At 36.4% G+C, this 18,262-nt stretch overlaps 1 protein-coding gene across 2 annotated transcripts in view; it reads right to left on the bottom strand.

Annotated features, from left to right (window-relative positions):
• Positions 1-18,262, bottom strand: part of NUP93 (nucleoporin 93) — a 132,826-nt gene that overhangs the window by 21,964 nt on the left and 92,600 nt on the right. The window contains exons 5-9 of one of the 2 annotated variants that reach the window (XM_036750817.1): positions 12,433-12,561; positions 7,619-7,657; positions 6,047-6,121; positions 3,962-4,051; positions 2,388-2,527 (exon numbers count right to left, since the gene is read on the bottom strand). In XM_036750817.1, the coding sequence (XP_036606712.1) occupies positions 2,388-2,527; positions 3,962-4,051; positions 6,047-6,121; positions 7,619-7,657; positions 12,433-12,561 (473 nt within the window). The remainder of the gene's footprint in view (positions 1-2,387; positions 2,528-3,961; positions 4,052-6,046; positions 6,122-7,618; positions 7,658-12,432; positions 12,562-18,262) is intronic. The other variant, XM_036750818.1, reaches the window with a different exon arrangement.

Genomic DNA, 18,262 nt, shown 5'->3' with positions numbered 1-18,262 from the left:
CTGGCTCAAAATAAGGAAGAATTTCTAAAATTAGAACTGTGCAACATGAAATGGGCTGCATTATAAAATAATTAACTCTCCCTCCTCCAACCACTGAAAATACCTAGATAAAGGCTGAAAGGCCACTTTTGTTAGCAATGTTATAGAAGAGGTTTCTGTTCTGGGTAGAAAGTTTAACTGGATGATTTCTAGGATTCCTTCTTATGCTGAAATTCTAGGATACCCCCAAATGCTTTGCAGAGGACCAATGTTGAAGAAAATGCTTAATTTCTGTAGGGGTAATAAACAGCATATAGCTAGTTACTGGAAGACACCTGACCAAAAAAATCAAATACTTTGCCATTTACTGAAAAAAAAAATTTCAAAAAATTATACTCATACTATTTTCTTTTAGGTATTTGATTTTAAAGTACAATCATCCTAAATATTTCATTTGGCCTTGATTAGTCGTGCAAAGGTTATAATGAAATAAGAATAAATTCCTTACAAGATCACAATCAAACAACTACTAGGTAAAACAAGGTATGGTTTTAAAAGAAATTGTGAATGGACAGTTCCCAGGTATCCTCGAGAAGTTCAATTAAAGAGATTAATAAAGCAAAGGGGGGAAACAAGCAAAGGAACTGATCTCATTATTTAAAGTTACATAAACAGACTGGTACCATTTTAGAAGCTTTTAAGCAAATAGAAGAGATGTGATGAGAGAATCCTAGTATAGAGCTTGGGTTCTATGTAAAAAGGCAGAGACCAACTGGCCAGATGCTTCACCAAACACACTGAGAGACTCCCTGAAAGAAGTTTTCAGGCTTTGTACATAAGCCTGGTGTAAAATCCTTTAGTACTATCTTTTGTAAGTTCACAGAAAACAAATACTATGAGCACTCATTAAGATATACGACTCAAGGACAAATATATTGCAGCATTTGAAATTTAACTTAATCCCCCGGCCCCCATTCAAAACCTTGCTTATTATTGAATCTGTCACTATGGAAAGAGTATTTCAATAGTTACACATTTTAGGTAGGAAATTGGTATGAAATCTAAACAATCATTAGCCATTATTACTGTGCTGAGCATTGTAGGGGAAAAGAGAAAAAATACACATAGAACAAACTGATATTTCAAAAAAAAATTCAACTACAACTTAATGAAGGATTTCGGACTGAAGTATAAACCCTTTGTAACACAAAAAGCCATATGGAATTTTAGATGAATTTGCTACTCCATAATATAGCTATTTTTTTCAAATGCACTGGATGTGCTTATCTTATTTATCTATGGCATTAACAAATAAATTATTAGTTTTAAAAACCAGTATGATGCTATAATGGCTCTGAATTAATGCACAGCTCTACACAGGAAAATATTATGACTTCTTAATAGGATATCATTTTATACAGAGTGGATGCACTGAAAACAATATTATAAGGCAGCAGCCACCAGCTTACATGGCCTGGTGGCAAAGTGTTGCAATTTTGCAAGGATATTCAACTCAGCAGCCTTCTCTTCTTGAGCCAGCAGGGAGAGGCACAGTGCTCTCTCTCTCTGAAATAAAGAGGATTTGTTGCAACACTTATGGCAACCCCTGCTGGCTAATTCAGAGCTGAATTGAATGTCCTCAATGAAGGATGAATGGCACAACCTCCTATTAATGGAGTGGACAATTGTAAAGGGACAAAAGCACAACCGTAATCCCCCTAAATGACTGACTCAAGTTGCTGTGGAGGTGGCACAGGAACCTTAGTGCAAACCACTGGCATTAACAGCAGGGAAGAAATCAGCACATCAAATGTGGAGCGTGGACTCACAGGGATTAACTGGATGTAGCCAAAAGGAAAATTAAGATTAAAAAGGGATTTAATAGGGGTACACAGGCCTGTCGATGGTTTGAAGGCAGTAAAATTGCTGGGGTTAGCAGTCTAATTAAAATGCTGTAAGAGCACAAGCAGGCATAAAGAGGGCAGGTGGAACCATACTAGGAAATGGGACTTTGATCCAAGGCATTACAATCTAACAATTGTAGTATCTCTCTACTGTGGGGGTGGGGGTGGGTGGGTGGGGGCGGGGGGGGGGGGGGTGAGAGGGGCGGAGGATTGAGAGAGAGAGAAAAGCAAAGGCAAAGAAAAGAAATGAGAAAGAAACAGGTGTGTTCCAACAGCTTCTCTGTTTACCATATGATTTTACTAGTGCAATTTCATACCATGGAGTGATGCCCAAGTAAATAGCCACTTCTGACAACAACATAATGTCTTTCAGTCTCATTTACTCCAAATTACAACCAGTCACATCTATAAAGCATTCCATATGAAGATTACATTTACATTTAAAACTTTCAATTACAAAGGATCAAATGAGCCTTTTAGCTCATTTGGTTGGCTCCAGCTTACCTTTGCTCGAGGTAACGTAAAGCCTGTCTTACAAATTCCATTCGTACCTCCATGCTTCTTCGACTTTTCAGTGCATCTGTTGCAGGGGCCAACAACACATCTGTCATTTGTTTCACCATTGCCCACATATCTGAAATATTCTACACAAAAACAACAAAATCAGAAGGAAATGCTGCAAGTACTAAAGAACTCATTAAGGTTTAAATGGCATTTTTTTTGTCTTAGAAAAAAATTACTTGAATATAATTTTAAAGAAATGAGAAATATAGAGGTTAATTTAGGCTGCTGAAGAGCCACAGGTTCTTATCCTGGCTTGTTCTAATGGGTAACATTCACCTTTGTCCGGTTTTAAGGGCTTTTGGGCTCAATTCTCCAATGAGCTAACAAATAGAACTAGTTTTGGGATCAATTATTCTCCTTATCTGACATGCCCACCTCCATAATTAAGAGGCCTTAAAAGAAACAAGAACACTGAATCTCAGTGGGTTATTTATTAAGAGAGTGTGAATAAATTTTTAATTGTTCAAAGCTCTAGGAGTTTGAAAATTCAGGTAGCTACGATTCAGTCCTTACAAGGTCATTTAGATTTTGCAAGGGCTAAAATAAGAGTTTAACTTAAATGATATGTATTTTGTCCTCCTAGGGAGTCACCATGGGCTGTTGCTCTAACTACACTTTTTGGACTACAGAGCAACCTCTTCCCCCTACTCAGTCACCCCCTTCCCAAAGATTCTTCCCCTGACGACCTACAATTAAAAGAGGCCTGTCATTCTTTCCTTTGTGCTACCCACACATTCCTTCTCCCTGAGTCTTTAAGCCTTTCCTTAAAACATCTCCTTCAGCATTTGGCAAATTTCCACTGTAAAAAAGTTTAGTGGAATTTTAAAGTTAAGGATACATACTTTATGATAAAATCAAACACTTTGTTTCAAAGGAAGGAAAGAAAGAGGAAATCACATTTCATCTTTAAGTGTGTGTATATATATATAAATACTGTAGATGTATATTTGGTTTGAGCTGATCCCCCAGTCTTTTTTTTGTGGAGGGGAGAGAAGAAAGAGGGGGCACAAAGAAGGGGATGAAGGAGATGCCTGAGAGAAAAGGGAAGGGTTAAGGTAGGTAGGGAAAGGAAGGTAGAATACAGAGGAGAATAAAGGCAGAGAGAAATGATCATTAAGCTGAGAAAACGTTTACCAGGCCATCTATCACTTGAATCAAGTTCAGTAAAACAACCAAAAACTAAGAACCGTGATATCTCCACGTCAAATAGCCTAATACAAGTGTCAGGAAGCTATAAGGCAAAACAGAAAGTACTAGCTGACTTCAAGAAAAAATGCAACAATTGCAGTGGAGAATCCATGCAGGTTATCTCTAAACTGCTTAAAAGAAAAGCAAAAACAGAACCACACAAACTAATCTTCACTATGAAATGCTAAAGAAAACCTCTGAAAGCTATTTTCAAACCCAAGAAATATAATGTATCATCAGTAGATTTCAGCCAAGTCGGCAAGTTACTAATCATATCTAAAAACCAAGATTATACATTTCTACTTATGCTAACACTTTGTCAGTACCTTATCATCCATTTCTGCAACAGCAGCACAGAGGTCTACCAGGTTAGGCTGCAGATGTCCATTCACTATCTTCTCATTATAAATATAAATCTGAAATTATCAAAAGCAAAGTAAGCAGAACCATTTCTATATTTTTTGCTTGTTAAAAAAATCTTCCAAACCAAATCTATAGTTAGTTTTCAAATAATGGCCAAAGGAAGCTTCATTCAAGTTTTCTAATTCAGGGCAGCCAAGTTAAATACAGCTTAAAGAAGGGTTTCTCATGGCCAGTTTCCCAGCTTCATGTCTGAGCTGATAAGCAGCAGCACTGAGACACACCAAGGCCACCTGACATCACGCCACCACCCACCAACTGAACAGTGGGAGCACAGAGGAAAGAGGAAATAAGGGACAGGAGTATAATGGACAACCCCATGGCTCCTGTGCTCAGCCATCCTTTGGTCCCAGATGATAGGAATCAAAGGAGAGGATAGGGATCGGAGAAATGTGTCCTACTGCTACCATCTGCTAACCAGAAGGGAGGCTTATCCAGAAAGCAGCAGCAAAAATCTTTTAGCTTTCTCCTAGGCCAGAGATACGTAATGTTGTTAACAAGCCCAAGCCAAATGGGCAATGTGACACGGACCATCCTGTTATGTTACAGTGATCATTGCTCTAAACTTGGAACACAGACTTATTCTGCAGGCAATCCTTATGTTTTAAAATGAAACTGTCTGGGAATGGAGAATATCTCATGCTGAGTAAGTGTGAGAACTTGGTTCCTAGGGACGTCATCAAAAAGACCAGAGATCTCAAGCAACAATGACAAGGATTATCTTTAAAAAAATATTCTTTGAATGTTTTCTTAATTCTTCAAAAATCGTTTTTACATGTTCTTGGAAATAAACTTGGAAGTGAAAAAAATGGAAGGTAAATCAAACAACTAATGAAAAAATTTTAAAATATAACAATGCCACCGTTGATTTAGAGGTTTTTCCAAGTCAGCGATGATAATCAAGTAACTGAATCTATTCTCTTGACCGTAACCAGAATTTTGGGAAAGTTTTCATTTTGAATAGCAAGTTACACAAATATTTACTGACAGCCTTTACTGAAATAAAAGAGAATTTCTGGTTATCTGTTCAGAAAATTCTATTAAGCAAAGCCCCCAAATTCCTCAAGCATCTTGGCTAATTAATATTTTTATTGAATATAGACTTAGTAACCACATTCACTTTGTCAAGTTTACATCATCAATCTAACTTTCTGGGCAATGAAAATCAAGACATTCTTTTAAAACTATATTTGATATAATTATTTAGCTAAATGAATGGCTATGAGTTCAGCAGAAGGAGAGATCACTGTGACCTATAATAGGCAAGAAGGACTTAATGGGCAGCTAGGTGGTTGAGCAGTACAGTGTCGAGTCTGAAGTCAGGAAGACCTAAATTCAAATTTAGCCTCAGACACTTACTAGCCAAATGACTGTTGGCAACTTAACCTGTTTACCTCAATTTCTTCAAGTGCAAAATGGGGATAATAATAGCATCTATCTTCCAAGGTTGTAAGGAGCAAAGGAAATAATATTTGTAAAGCCCTTAACACAATGCCTAGGAGATAGTAGGAGCTATATAAATGTTAGCTATTATTACTATTATTATCTGAGCTAGACCTTGAAAGTTTGGTAAGATTCTCAATTATTTAATAAAAGGCCATTTTCTGATTTAAAAACAAAAAACAACAGCCAGAGTCATTTTTCTTAACTCTATTTTCTCCCTGTATTTCTCCAATGTATTTAACATGTAACATCATCTTTTACACACCCCTTAGGTTTCAAACTTTGTTTTCCTGGATTTAAAAAAAATTGGGGGGCTGGGAGGGACCTAGAACTATTTTTTAACTGGTAAAACATTCGGTGAAGAAAACCACTCACCAATGTATGCTGGCACCTGCTATGTTATGTGTGGCACCAAGCAGGGTCACCCCAGCCAGCTGGATAGTTAGCATCCTCACACAAAGCCAGCTCCCTATTCCAGCCTACCTTTCCCAGATATGATATTTTAAAATAATTTGTTTGCCAATGAAAACAACTGCCATCAGACTTACCTGTCGGGCATAAGCCATCTCAATGCTATCTAGAGAGCTTCGGCCCGGGGGTCCCAAATCACTGATGTAACTTGGCTATAGGTCAAAACACATTAATAATCAGTTAAGGACACCAAGTTAAAATATGACATTAAAAAGTACATATTTGTGTTTTTTTTGGTTCCCTCCTTCTCCCCAAAGATGGCTTTAAGGAGTTTAGATAAAAGATAACTCTTCTTGCCTACATTATAAAGTTATATGGCACTTGATTGTCTTGAAAAGGACAGAAAGCTCTGTCAGCCTTATCTCCACTGGTATTTCTGAAATAAGACTATTTCAAACTTTCTGTTTAGACCTCAAGCAATCTTCCCTCAGTAGCCATCTTTTCACTTGTGACTATAATAAAGCTTAAGTCTTTCTGTATATGCTAACATCATTAATCATGTCAAGATAGTCTGGCAAATAAGGTTTATGAAACAGCAATGTTCACAGACATATTTTTAATCTATGCACTACATAAGACAGCAGTTGCTGGTTCATTTTTTGGCACTCAGATGATTAAAAAAATTATGATCGATTTCCAATTTGGGTACTGAATATCTACTATATATCCACAGCACTGTGTTGGTCATTGTGGGGAACACAAAGAAATTGCCTTCAGGAATCTTACAAACTAGTCAGACAGGAGACTAAGACGTGTGAAAAGTTAAACACATAGAAGTCATTTTTCTTAACTATAAAAAGCTTAATTTATTAAACATTATATATGACTCTTCATATGAACCATTATCAAAATGATGCCTATTAGAATTGCTATTTATATATTTTAAATATAATAATTTCCACAGTGAACAAAAAGCAAAAGCAAAAGCAAAAGCAAAAGCAAAATTCCTTGAGCCCTCTTCAAAAATGACAAATGCTTTGTTCTTGAGAACAAAGCAGCTGCTGAGGCAGGTTTCCTGGGAAACAGATGTGAAGGAAGAACTACTACTACGAAACCTCTCCCTGGACTGCTGTAGACAAACTACACCGCTATCCCAGGTAATTCTAGATTTAGACAACTATCATCGTTTACTGGAGTTTTACTTGGACACGGAAGTCACAGGAAGTTGTGTGATTTGAGATTGTTAAATAAACAAAGCTTCCATCTGTGAATCACAATATTTTTCCCCTTTGCCATTTTAAGGATTTTTAAAATGTCACCGTGGTAATAATGAGTGTCTGACTAGTTGAAAAGTACATACTAGAATCTGTAATTAAAAAGTATATTTCTGGCAAACAGACAAACAAAAAACTCCTGCACTATACAATTCTTCCTCCCTTTCCCACCCCCACCCCCACCTGAATTGGACTGTTTTTATATTGAAAATTATTTCAGCAAGGTCGTGCTACAACCAAGAACACATAGACAGTAAATACTTCAAGTAAATTATCTTTGCTAATAGAGTAAAGAAACAGATAAACGAAAAGTCAGAAAATGGAGTAAAAAATTAAGTAGAATTTAATGCTGAGAAACAAATACATGAGATGGAAGAGTCATAGTGGACATTAATTTATATGCAATTTGCTATGCAGTTAAAAACCCAGACCTACCATAGAAGTGCTGACTGAAGGAAGTACCTCAAAGGCAAACTAAGAACGAAAATACAATTAAGAGATTTGAAGAAAATGATTAATAATGATTTTATTGTGGAAAGAATGGCCTCATGAAAAATTATTTTTTTTAAAAACCCAAAAACCATGGTAATTTTACTTAAAGAAAACAAGGGTGAACATATGACTCTGGGGTCACAAAAAGATTAAATTCAAAGGCAACATTATGTAATGGAAATCTATGTTCTAGGCCTGGCTTTTCCCCTAACTAGCTGTGTGACCATGGTCAGTGCATCCCTCTAAACCTTTATTTCCCCTTCCAACTCTAAAATCCTCTAATTCTAGCAAATCGTAGAATTTTAAATTATTTATTTTACAGAATGAGGATTCATTTGAGATAAAATTCAAGATGTTTCAAGATGATAATCATATATGGTAAGTGTCCAAGAAATATTATCACAGGGCACCGAAAACTGAAAAAAAATTTAGAGTAGAAAAAAAAATGTTCCTTAGAAATGAGTCTTGCACTGAAAAATGGAGAGAATAATATTGTAAAGACATGGCCTACACAGCCTTATGACCTTTACATGCTAGAAATGTCCATCTTACCTCATTTTCCCACCACAAAAATGCCCAATAACAGAAAACTTGGTCCCTACATTTTTTACTCTCTCTGGAATTCAATTTCATGTCTACCTTGAGTAATTTTAAGTTACACTGATTTTCAAAATTGTTCTATAAACAATGTGAAATTTTCTAGGTTAGTCCCAATCTGTTAGAATCTAGAGATTATGAATTTCAACTGAGGAATCTGTTGATAATGTTTGCAATTCAATAACAATGGGGGATGGATGCTTTGAACAACTGGTATTAACTACATATTACATAAACAAGACTAAAACATGGTGGGGGGTAGAGGAAAAAGGGGTCAAAGACAAATGTAATGTATGTTAGATCAAGGCCAGATGCTCTGCTACAAAACGGAATGTGAAAAAGTATCTGAGAGTTATACTCAAAAGGTGATAGCATCTCCCAAAGTAGTGAGTGCTAGCAAAAAACAAAATGGGATGGAGGTTGGAGGGTGGGAGGGAAGCATGCAAAGAGAATGGTATTTATTTGGTTTGTGATTATTATCTGCTAAAACATATGTGTCTATTTTAGTTAAATATTGCTGAATAGCAATGAAAAACGTTTTCTGGTACTAAAAAAAAAATCTAATTTAAGAAATTACTCATTTAAAAAAAGTAGTTGTGTTTCTGGCTTCACATTTCCATTTAAATTAATTTTGCCTAATGTTCTTGTTTTCCAAAGTATTTCTCCTTCATTTGCCCTTAGATAAGCTTTCCTTTCCACTTGTGTACCAGGCTCCATACACATAAAATGCATTATTCATCCACAGGACACGTAGAAGAATATTCCTGAGCAGTGGAACGGGGCAAACTTTTGTCAGAATTCCAAAGAAAGGGGCTGCTTGGTGCTTTGGTGGTGAGTGCTAACATACTGCCCAGAAATAATGGCTCCAAACACCATCAGTGATGTTGGATTTCATGGCAGTGGTGCCTGAATGAGGCACAGAAGAGAATGATAGGAGAAGGGAGACATATACTAGAAATGACAGGCAGAGGCTATATTATTTAGTGAAGATAGAAGGAAAATGGCAAACTATGAGATAAATGGAAAGCTTGAGGTCAAAGCTGAAAATGGAATCTTCAGGTTATATAAAAATGGGTATAAACTATCAAAGCTGACCTAATTACCAAAACATCTAACTTAAGGAAGAAAGAGCTCAGAAATATACAGAATATAGTGAGGAATTGAAGGTGGGAGAGAGTAGTCGGAGAGAGTAGTCTTTTTTTTTTTATCCTTTTCTACCTCCTATCCCCCAAGAAACAAAATACTAATAAACAAAATAGGAAACAAAATAAGACAGGTTAAGTTGTAAGAGATAATTATCTATAAAACCTATAGGAGACAGCTTCCTTTAAAAAAATCTTAGCAATACCATTTTTACAATGCCATTTTGGACTGGGAATCAGGGGATTTGGCTTCTAACTGAGATTATGCCATATAAGGACTGGCTTTATGAACCAATTTTGCTCTTTAGTCTGAAGATAGTGGTTTCCAAATATTTGAAGGGCTGTAATATGGATAAGGGCTTAATTTTGTTCTATCTAGTCCCAAAGGGCAAAAGTATGAGCAGTAGTGGATCATAGGAACACAAGTCTGGAGCTGGAAGAGGACTTAGAGGTCATCTAGTCCAACCACTTAATTTTACATATTAAAAAAACTGAGGCACAGAGAAGTTAAATGTCTTGCCTGAAGTCCCACAGACAGTAAAAGAGCTAGTATTTAACCCAGGTCCTCTGCCTCAAAGTCCAGTGTTACTACATTATATATAATGAAATTCATTATATATAATGAAATTTTTTTTAACAATTAGCTATCTCAAAGTGGAACTGACTACTTCAGGAACAAGGAGTATCTGTTCTATAAAGAAAGGTTGGATGACCACGTCTCAAACATATTGTGGTAGAAGTCATTTTTGGTATAGGTTAGACTAGATGGTCTCTGTGGTCCTTCCCAAATCCAAGGCTCTGTGATTCTTTCTCCAATTCATAGTGTACATGCCATTTAAATGAAACAGATTTCTAGAGAATCACCTACAGGCCTAAGATTAGGTAAAGAACATTTTAACAATTAATGTACTTTGGAAGGTTAGAAAAAATATCTCAAGGATCTAAAACATTCTTGAAAAGATACACTGATATTATTTAAGGATTTAAAAGAGGTCTATCATAGGATAATAGTAAGAAACCTGCTCTTTGGCTTTTTCATAACTTGGAAGAGGAAGGAATTTTATTGTCTTCATCATTGACTATAAAAGCAAAAGCAAATGCTGAGCTATAGGAATGAACCTAAATCGAGAAGAGCTAATTAACTGGGTGTTCAAGAAAAAAAGACATATATTATATACGATAAAAACAATTTAGATAGAGTCAGCTAGCCAATGTGATGTCTGACATGCCCCTTCTTTGCTCACTCCAGATAATCAGTTTGTCATTATCAAATACTGAAATCAAGAAGCATATGAGGTGCTTAACCAGGTGCTATCTTTTTTTAATTCTGAAGCATGGGATTTTTATTCAGACCACCCTATAAAAGTTGTTAATGAGAGTAAAATTACTGAACTTCCTTTAACAATCATATTATACCATTTTTCTTGATGACATCCTGAGGAAATTAATTTCCCAAATTAACGTTATGCTACTGAAGCTTCCTTTATTAAAACTTGCCAGCCTCTGATATGACTGAATGGCTTCTTGCTCTTCAATTATACAATAGCTTAGTAGGGAGGGATGTTTCAAATTCTATCACATATCTCTTCCTCCCCCTCTCCCACTTTTTGTATACACCATCCTCTTTTATTAAAGTACTCAAATTTTGATATTTTCCTTCAATGATCAGGTCCGTCCCAAATAAGAATAATTTCTGTTTCTGATTGAAAACTGCTCTTATCTCAGTTACCCCTTTCCTAAGAACAATGTGACTGAGGAAGAATTATTTCAGCTATCAAATTATGTTTGCTTTCTTTTTTCTCTCTGTGCCTAATGATATTTTAAACATAAAGGGGCAAACAGCATCTGTGTCTCCAAGTGGGTCTACAGCTAGACTTTTTAAATAAGATGGAAAATGTTGCTGTAAAGAAGGCCTATACAACATTTTGCTTATATGCTACATTACCCTTCTTACAATCCAGAAGGATTTCATTACATTAGCAGAGTGACCAGAGGTCCATGTTGGCAGAAAGTGTTATTATTTTGGCTAGTCTGGAATAAGTACCACTTTGTGTGATGTGCTAGGATGACAGCAATGTTATCCACTGTGCTGGAAGGTCACAATATAGTATATCACCAGCATCAATAAACTACTGTCCAAGGGGACTCCTTAAGTTGTTAAAGAACAGTCTGCTAAGTAGACTAGTCTATTTTTAAGAGATCAGCTACCAGAAAAGAACATCTCATTAACAACTTTTAATTATTTCCAAATCCCACTACAGACCACAGCCTATTAACACCATTTTTAAAAATGAAGTCCATGATGCAGTAAACTGCTCTAGTTATTTGCCCAGCTTCATGAAGAAGTTAAAACTGAAAAATTGGGCTGGTGTAGAACTTAATACATTTTTTTTTTCTCCTTGAAGGTTCTGGCTGGAACATCATTTGACAAGGAAACAAGGTCTAAGATTGTATATGGACCATTCTCTAATGTCCTTAGCTTTTTCGTCTTTTTACTGAGAGACTGGTTCATATGAAAGTAAAAAATTTTAAATAGGAAGGAATTTGTAAATATTACTTGTCTTTATTTGCTGCACAAAATTACTCTGCAAGCTAGTTACCATGAAATGACCTGTCATTTGGGCATCCCTGACCTAGACTCTAGTGGTCAGAATTACAAAATGGAAGTCAGCATTTCTGAGTCATACTGACTATACAGCCTCTACTATGTATCTGCTTCCCCAAAAATGTGCAGATAAGAACACTGGTCTTCCCACAAGTCTGTTTGAAATAGATAAACAAGGAACTCTTAAAGGCCTAAAATGAAAACTTCTGTAATAATTTTTAGCTATTATTCAAAACTCCTGAGGTGCATTCACTTACACACACACACACACACACACACACACACACACACACACACACACACACACAGCAACTAAATGCTAAATGACCTTGAACTAAATATTCCTTTGATTTTAGCTATAATGTTGTTGATATAAGATGCTATCATACACATTTCTTGTGGACTAGACTTACTTCATTCTCTTGCGTAAAGTCAAGAGGATCTTCTCCTGAAGCAAGCAGTGTATGGAGAATCCTTTGCTTAACCTGTTCCCATTCCACCAACATTGATTCTCGATGATATTCTTCAGCCATACCAAAGGTCTATAAAAGAAACAGATGCTAATGAAACTGGCATACAAAGAACAAAAGAATTTTCTCTAAAGCACAAAAGAAATTAAAAAAACAGAAACAGGCTACTGTCTCTCCATGAGTAAAGGGAAGATAACCTCCTTTTAAAAAATCTTAAAAGGATTTGCTTTCAAATATGATCATAAAGGAAGGTTTTAAGAGAAAAAATTCAAATGAAATGGAAGGATATAATCATATTTACATAATTAGCAATGAAGGCAGTTGTATGATATGAAAATCATTAGAAGCACTGGGCTGGAAGCCATAATATAGTTCTAGTTTTGCCACTAAGTGAACATAACACACACACTGTATCAGAAAACATATGCCTTGTTCCACAACCATAGTTCACCACTGTTCTGCCAAAAGATGGGAAGGCATGTTTCACCTGACCTTAACATTTCTCTCTGTTTTCTCAACTGTTTTCCTTTTTTCCCTCCCTCTCTCCTTTTCTTCCTTCCCTCCTTCCTTCCTTCACTATCCATTCCATCCATTTATATCCTACGCAGCTAGATCACAGATGATCTAGGTTTAAATCTCAACTCTGCCCCTTGGTCCCTATGTGTCCACGAAGAAGTAAGTTACTTTACCTCTCTGTGCCTCAATTCTTCATCTGTAAAATGAAGATGCTGAGCTAGATAACCTCTAATTCTAAGAATGCCAGGTGGTAAAACCTGAACCTAAAAAAATTTATAGTGATTTTCTAAGGCACATTGTAACATTTTCATAGGAAGAAGTGAACCCATGACAGAAAATAAAGACTATTCTGTAATTAGGTTACTAAATGTTCTACTCAGATTCACTACTGTGTGTCTGGCAAACCATACCTCTGTATGTTGGTGTCACTGCAAACTCTCCTGCCAAAAAGCACAGGCACACAGAAGGAAAACATAAACACTAAGGGGAAATTAAAGCACTTATAGAGAAACATACTGTACCATGAGCATTCAACCTATTATTTTCTAATTGGCAGACCAGGTTTCCTATCAGCTTAAATACACTTTTCAAAAAGCTATTTCATTTAGAATCAGATTGGCATCTAATTAGGCAGCACCAAGGGAATGATTGTTAGTAACGCCTGCTTTAATTTTTGGCAACATAGATAATTTATACTGATAATATATTTATACATGAGCTTTTGTGAGGCTATCAGGCATACTGATTGTCCTACCTTTACTATGAAGTTTAGTTTTGGTTCAATATTTGTCAAAATGTGAAAAGGAGAAAGACAACCAAAACTAAAGAAGAGGAAGCTTGGGGGATGTTGCAAGTTTGATTTTGATCTACTTATGTAAGAAATAGTGAATATGACTTCAAATCAGTCTGCTACGGACAAAGAAAAAACTATCATCACAAACTGAAAAATCAGGCTCCTATTTAGTTGTTTGTACACTAAGAGAAAGACAGAATGGAATCATTCCAAATACTGAACATTCCCCATCAGGATTTTTGCCCAAACGAGTACAGCTAGTGAGGAAGCACAGTAGTTTGAATGGAGAGACTTTTGAAGCATGAGCATTTGTCCTGGATTCAGTCTGTAAGACTGGACAATTCCCACTTGATTCATAGGAGGTCCCTGTCAATCAATGTAGGAACCAAGCCCAAAGCATCCCTGACTCTGAACCTCAATTTGAGCAGATCTCCAGTAAAGTGGAGTGGTGTTGGAGTGGTGTTGGGTGTGCCTTAACAGGAGGAAGCATGCTATACAGTTTTTGAAACCTGTTATTAGCATTCGCAAAAAATAGCTAATGATGTGGCACTTCTGGGCTTGGGTGGATATCCAGCTCATTAAAAGTCTGCTGGTCAACAAGAATTCTTCAATTAGCCAGTCAATAAGAGTTTATTAAGTGCTTACCATGTGCCAGAGGAGTAAAAAAAAAAAAAGAGCAAAAACACAGTCCCTGCCCTCAAGAAGCTGTCATTCTAACGGGGGAGACAATTTATAAATAAATATGTACACATAAGCTATATACAGTGTAAATGGGAAGCCATCTCATGGTGAAGGCACTAGCAGTGCAGTACGAAGGAGGGAGGACAAGATAAAGTCCTCTTAAAAATTTGTAGGATTTTAGCTAAGTCTTAAAGGATATCAGAAAACGTAGAAAGAGGTGAAGGAAGCACACATTCTTTAAGTGCCTGCTATGTGCTAAGCACTTTACGGATATATCTCATTTGGATCTCACAACAACCCTGGGAGATAAGGTTGTTATTATTATACTCTTTTTACAGTTGAGGAAACTGAGGTAGACAGAGGTTAAGTGACCTGTCCAGAGTCATATATCTAGTAAGTGTTTGGGGCAGGATCTGAACTTAGATCTTCCTGATTCCAGGCCCAGCACTCTATCCTTGGGACACCTAGCTAGGAGGCGGAGGTGAGGAGGGAGAATATTTTGGGAATGAAGAGCAACCAATGAAAAGGTACAGAGTTAGGAGCTGGAGTGTGCTATATGAGGAACAGTCAGTGTCACTGCTTTGTAGAGGACATGGAAGGGATTAAAACAAAAGAGACTGGAAAGCTCTGGAAAGGACCAGGTTATGAAGGGCTTTAAAAGACAAAACCCATAAGATTTATATTTGATCCTGGAGAAAATAGGGAGCCAATGGAATTTATTGACTACGCAAGAGCGAGAGAAACATATGATCAAACCTGAGCATCAGGAAGATTAACTTGACAACGGAGGGGAGAAAGACCCAAGTGGGGTGAGCTTTAAGGCAGGGGCACCACCTCCCACACCCCACAGTAGGCTATTGTAACAGTTCAGGTGTGAGTGGATGAGGGCCTACACTTGGGGCAGCGACATGAGAAGAGAGAAGGGACATGGATGAGAGCTGTTGTGAAGGGAGAAATGACAAAAGGCAAGGAGCTGAGGATAACACCTAGGTTTTAAGTCTAGGTGAATGGAAAAATGGGAGAGCCCTATACTGTAAAAGGGAAACTGAGAAGAGAGGAGGGTTGGGGGGTGGGGGTGGGGAAGATAGTGAATTCTATCTTAGGCAAGCTTAAGTTGAGATATGTAGAAAACATCTAGTTTGAGATGTCTAATAAATAAACAATTTGGAGATTAAAGACTGGAGGTTAGGACTAGAAAAGTAAATCTGAGAATCATCAGCATAGAGATGATAATTAAACGCACAGGCGCTGATGAGATCACCACACAAAACAGTTTAGAGGGAGAAGAGAAGAGGGAGAAGGTGGGAGACAACTACCTTTAGGGAGCATAATCTCGATGAAGATTCAGCAAAAGAAACTGAGAAGGAACAATTGGATTGGTTGGAGGAGAGCCAGGAGAGAGCAGAAAAGGCAATTTAAGAGATTATTAAAGTAAAAGCTTTTTGGCTAATTAAAAAAATGCCAAAGTTATCTAATTTAAGCAATTTCTTTTGTATCCAAACTGTGAATCTTGATTAAGTAGAAAACACACATTGATAATGAAGGGAATCTACTAGTCCAAAGAGAAATCTACCTAGAAGAAAATGAGAAACCTTAGGTCATATAAGGGACAGAGGCTGTGGAAAACTGACCCCAAACGTCAAAATCTTTTGCTTTTCCTAAAACAACTAAAATTCCCTAAAATTTCAAAAACAGGTCACTGAACTTTCCAGATCCTTAATGCATGACTAAGAAAGACGGTTTGTTATAGAATCTTACAACTTAGATGCAATGTTCCACTAAGCAATTTCTGTGAAAACGACAAGAAACTTTCAACTATCAATAAAATAAATTCTATTATCTTTTGCTTCCCTGCCTGTCCATGTTTTTCCCAACCCCCTAATTCTAGTTACATCAAAAGATAATAGTATATATAATTCAGGGGATAACCACGGAAGATCACTCACATACGTGCCTTAATCTAACCTATCTTTTATAGCCTCTGTGAATCCTTATTACGTATAAAGAAGAATATCAACAAGAGGTGATAATGAGAGAGCTCGAGAAGTTTCACTGATAACATCATTAACAGGAGAGGAGATGGGGGAAACACAAGCATGAGGTGGAGGAGGGTTGGACTAGCAGAAACAAGTGGAAAAAAAGCCCAGGACAGAAGAGAGAAAGAGAAATTGGAAAGCTGCCATAGGAATACAAATTAAAAGGGATGAGGGAAGTAACGTAAGAGTAGGAAAATAAGGTGCCACAGATAAAAAGAAGCAAAGGGAATTATAAAAAATTTTAAGCTGAACATGTAAGCTGAACTAAAGTTAAGGGAAACAGGATGCTTTCAAGTTTTGATTAAAAAAAAAGAATTTTATGTTACATACAGTAAAGAAAGAGATCTGGCATATTGGACAACTTAGTAAAGAACAAGTGGTAGGTACTTAGGCCCCCATTTTTCTCAAGGAAAAGGGTAACCTGTTTTGGCTTAATGCCAAATTATTATTATGATATTGCTGACTTCTGGGAACTTTGCATATGTTCTGGTAATGTTGTTCTGTTTTTGCTGGGATACATCAAATGGAAAAAGATACAGTACATTTCTGTAATTTGTGTGTCTGCTTTCTTGGCATTTCAACATGATATTGGCAAGTTACTGTAGCATGAAATTCCCCTCTACCCACTTGCTGCAATGCCAGACATATATTCACCTCTGGTTTGGACAGAATTTTTGCTTTTCAGCATCTTAATATCTTCTACACAAGTCAAAAGTTCTCCCTCAAGGCCAACTTACAACACTGGAATGTGTCTCACACAAACACATATGCACATGTTATGCACTGTAGCATGTCACTAAATGTTTTGGTTGGCTGCACATTTAGTCTCAGTATGGCACAATGTTTGGAGACTGCCAAACGCAGAAAAAACATTCAGCAGGGTAAATGAATTAATAAGGCTTGGTGGCATTTAACAATCATAATTTAATTCTATCAGATTCTGGTGAAATCTGATTCAAAGTATGAATTATTTTTCCTATTTTGGAGGCATGCACGAATCCAGTTAGAATCTACATTCTAGCAATAACAAAGTACAAAGTTTTAAAGAACTTGTTGGTAATTAATTTTGTTATTAAGTTAATATTTTATGACACTTTTTAGAAACTATGATTTAAAACTAAACCCAGCTATAGGTCTATGTAGAGCCACCTCAAATAAATATTATCTGTTAATGCTGCAATACAACGTATTTTCAGCACCACAAAAATCATCTTAATATGGACTTTTCAAACCAAATACATTTACATTTAGGAAAAAAGGAAGACAGGCCACTAAGAAAGAAACAAGGGATACTTTATTGGGAATCTTTAAGTATCATTTTACTTGTAAATATAATGTTCAGAAGTGATATGTGACATTCCTCCACTCATCTTGCTTTGATCCCTAACAGATACAAATAATATGTGTATTGGAAATAACTAGAGATAACTCACATGTGATAAATATTCTCTCTTCCCCACTTTCATTAGATAATTTTAATAGTCATAACTGTCTATTGTGAGTTACACTGAATTCAGTACCAAGCCTATTTCTGAAGTACTTGAAGTTTAAAAAGTGGTAATAAAAAAAATAAATTGTTTAATAGGAAGAGATCCTAAGAAAACCCTTTAAATCAGGGGTTCTTAACCTGAGGTCCATGTACTTGTTTTTAAAAAATATTTTGATATCTGTACTTCACTATAATTGTCTTCCTTTGAAATTCTAAGCATTTAATTTCATGCATTTATTCTGCAAAAGAGGTCCATGA

The sequence above is a fragment of the Trichosurus vulpecula genome, chromosome 3 (assembly GCF_011100635.1).
Source record: "Trichosurus vulpecula isolate mTriVul1 chromosome 3, mTriVul1.pri, whole genome shotgun sequence".
In the NCBI taxonomy this organism is placed as follows: domain Eukaryota; kingdom Metazoa; phylum Chordata; class Mammalia; order Diprotodontia; family Phalangeridae; genus Trichosurus; species Trichosurus vulpecula.
Note: the sequence above shows the minus strand (reverse complement) of the source record. Positions and strands in the feature narration are given on the sequence as shown.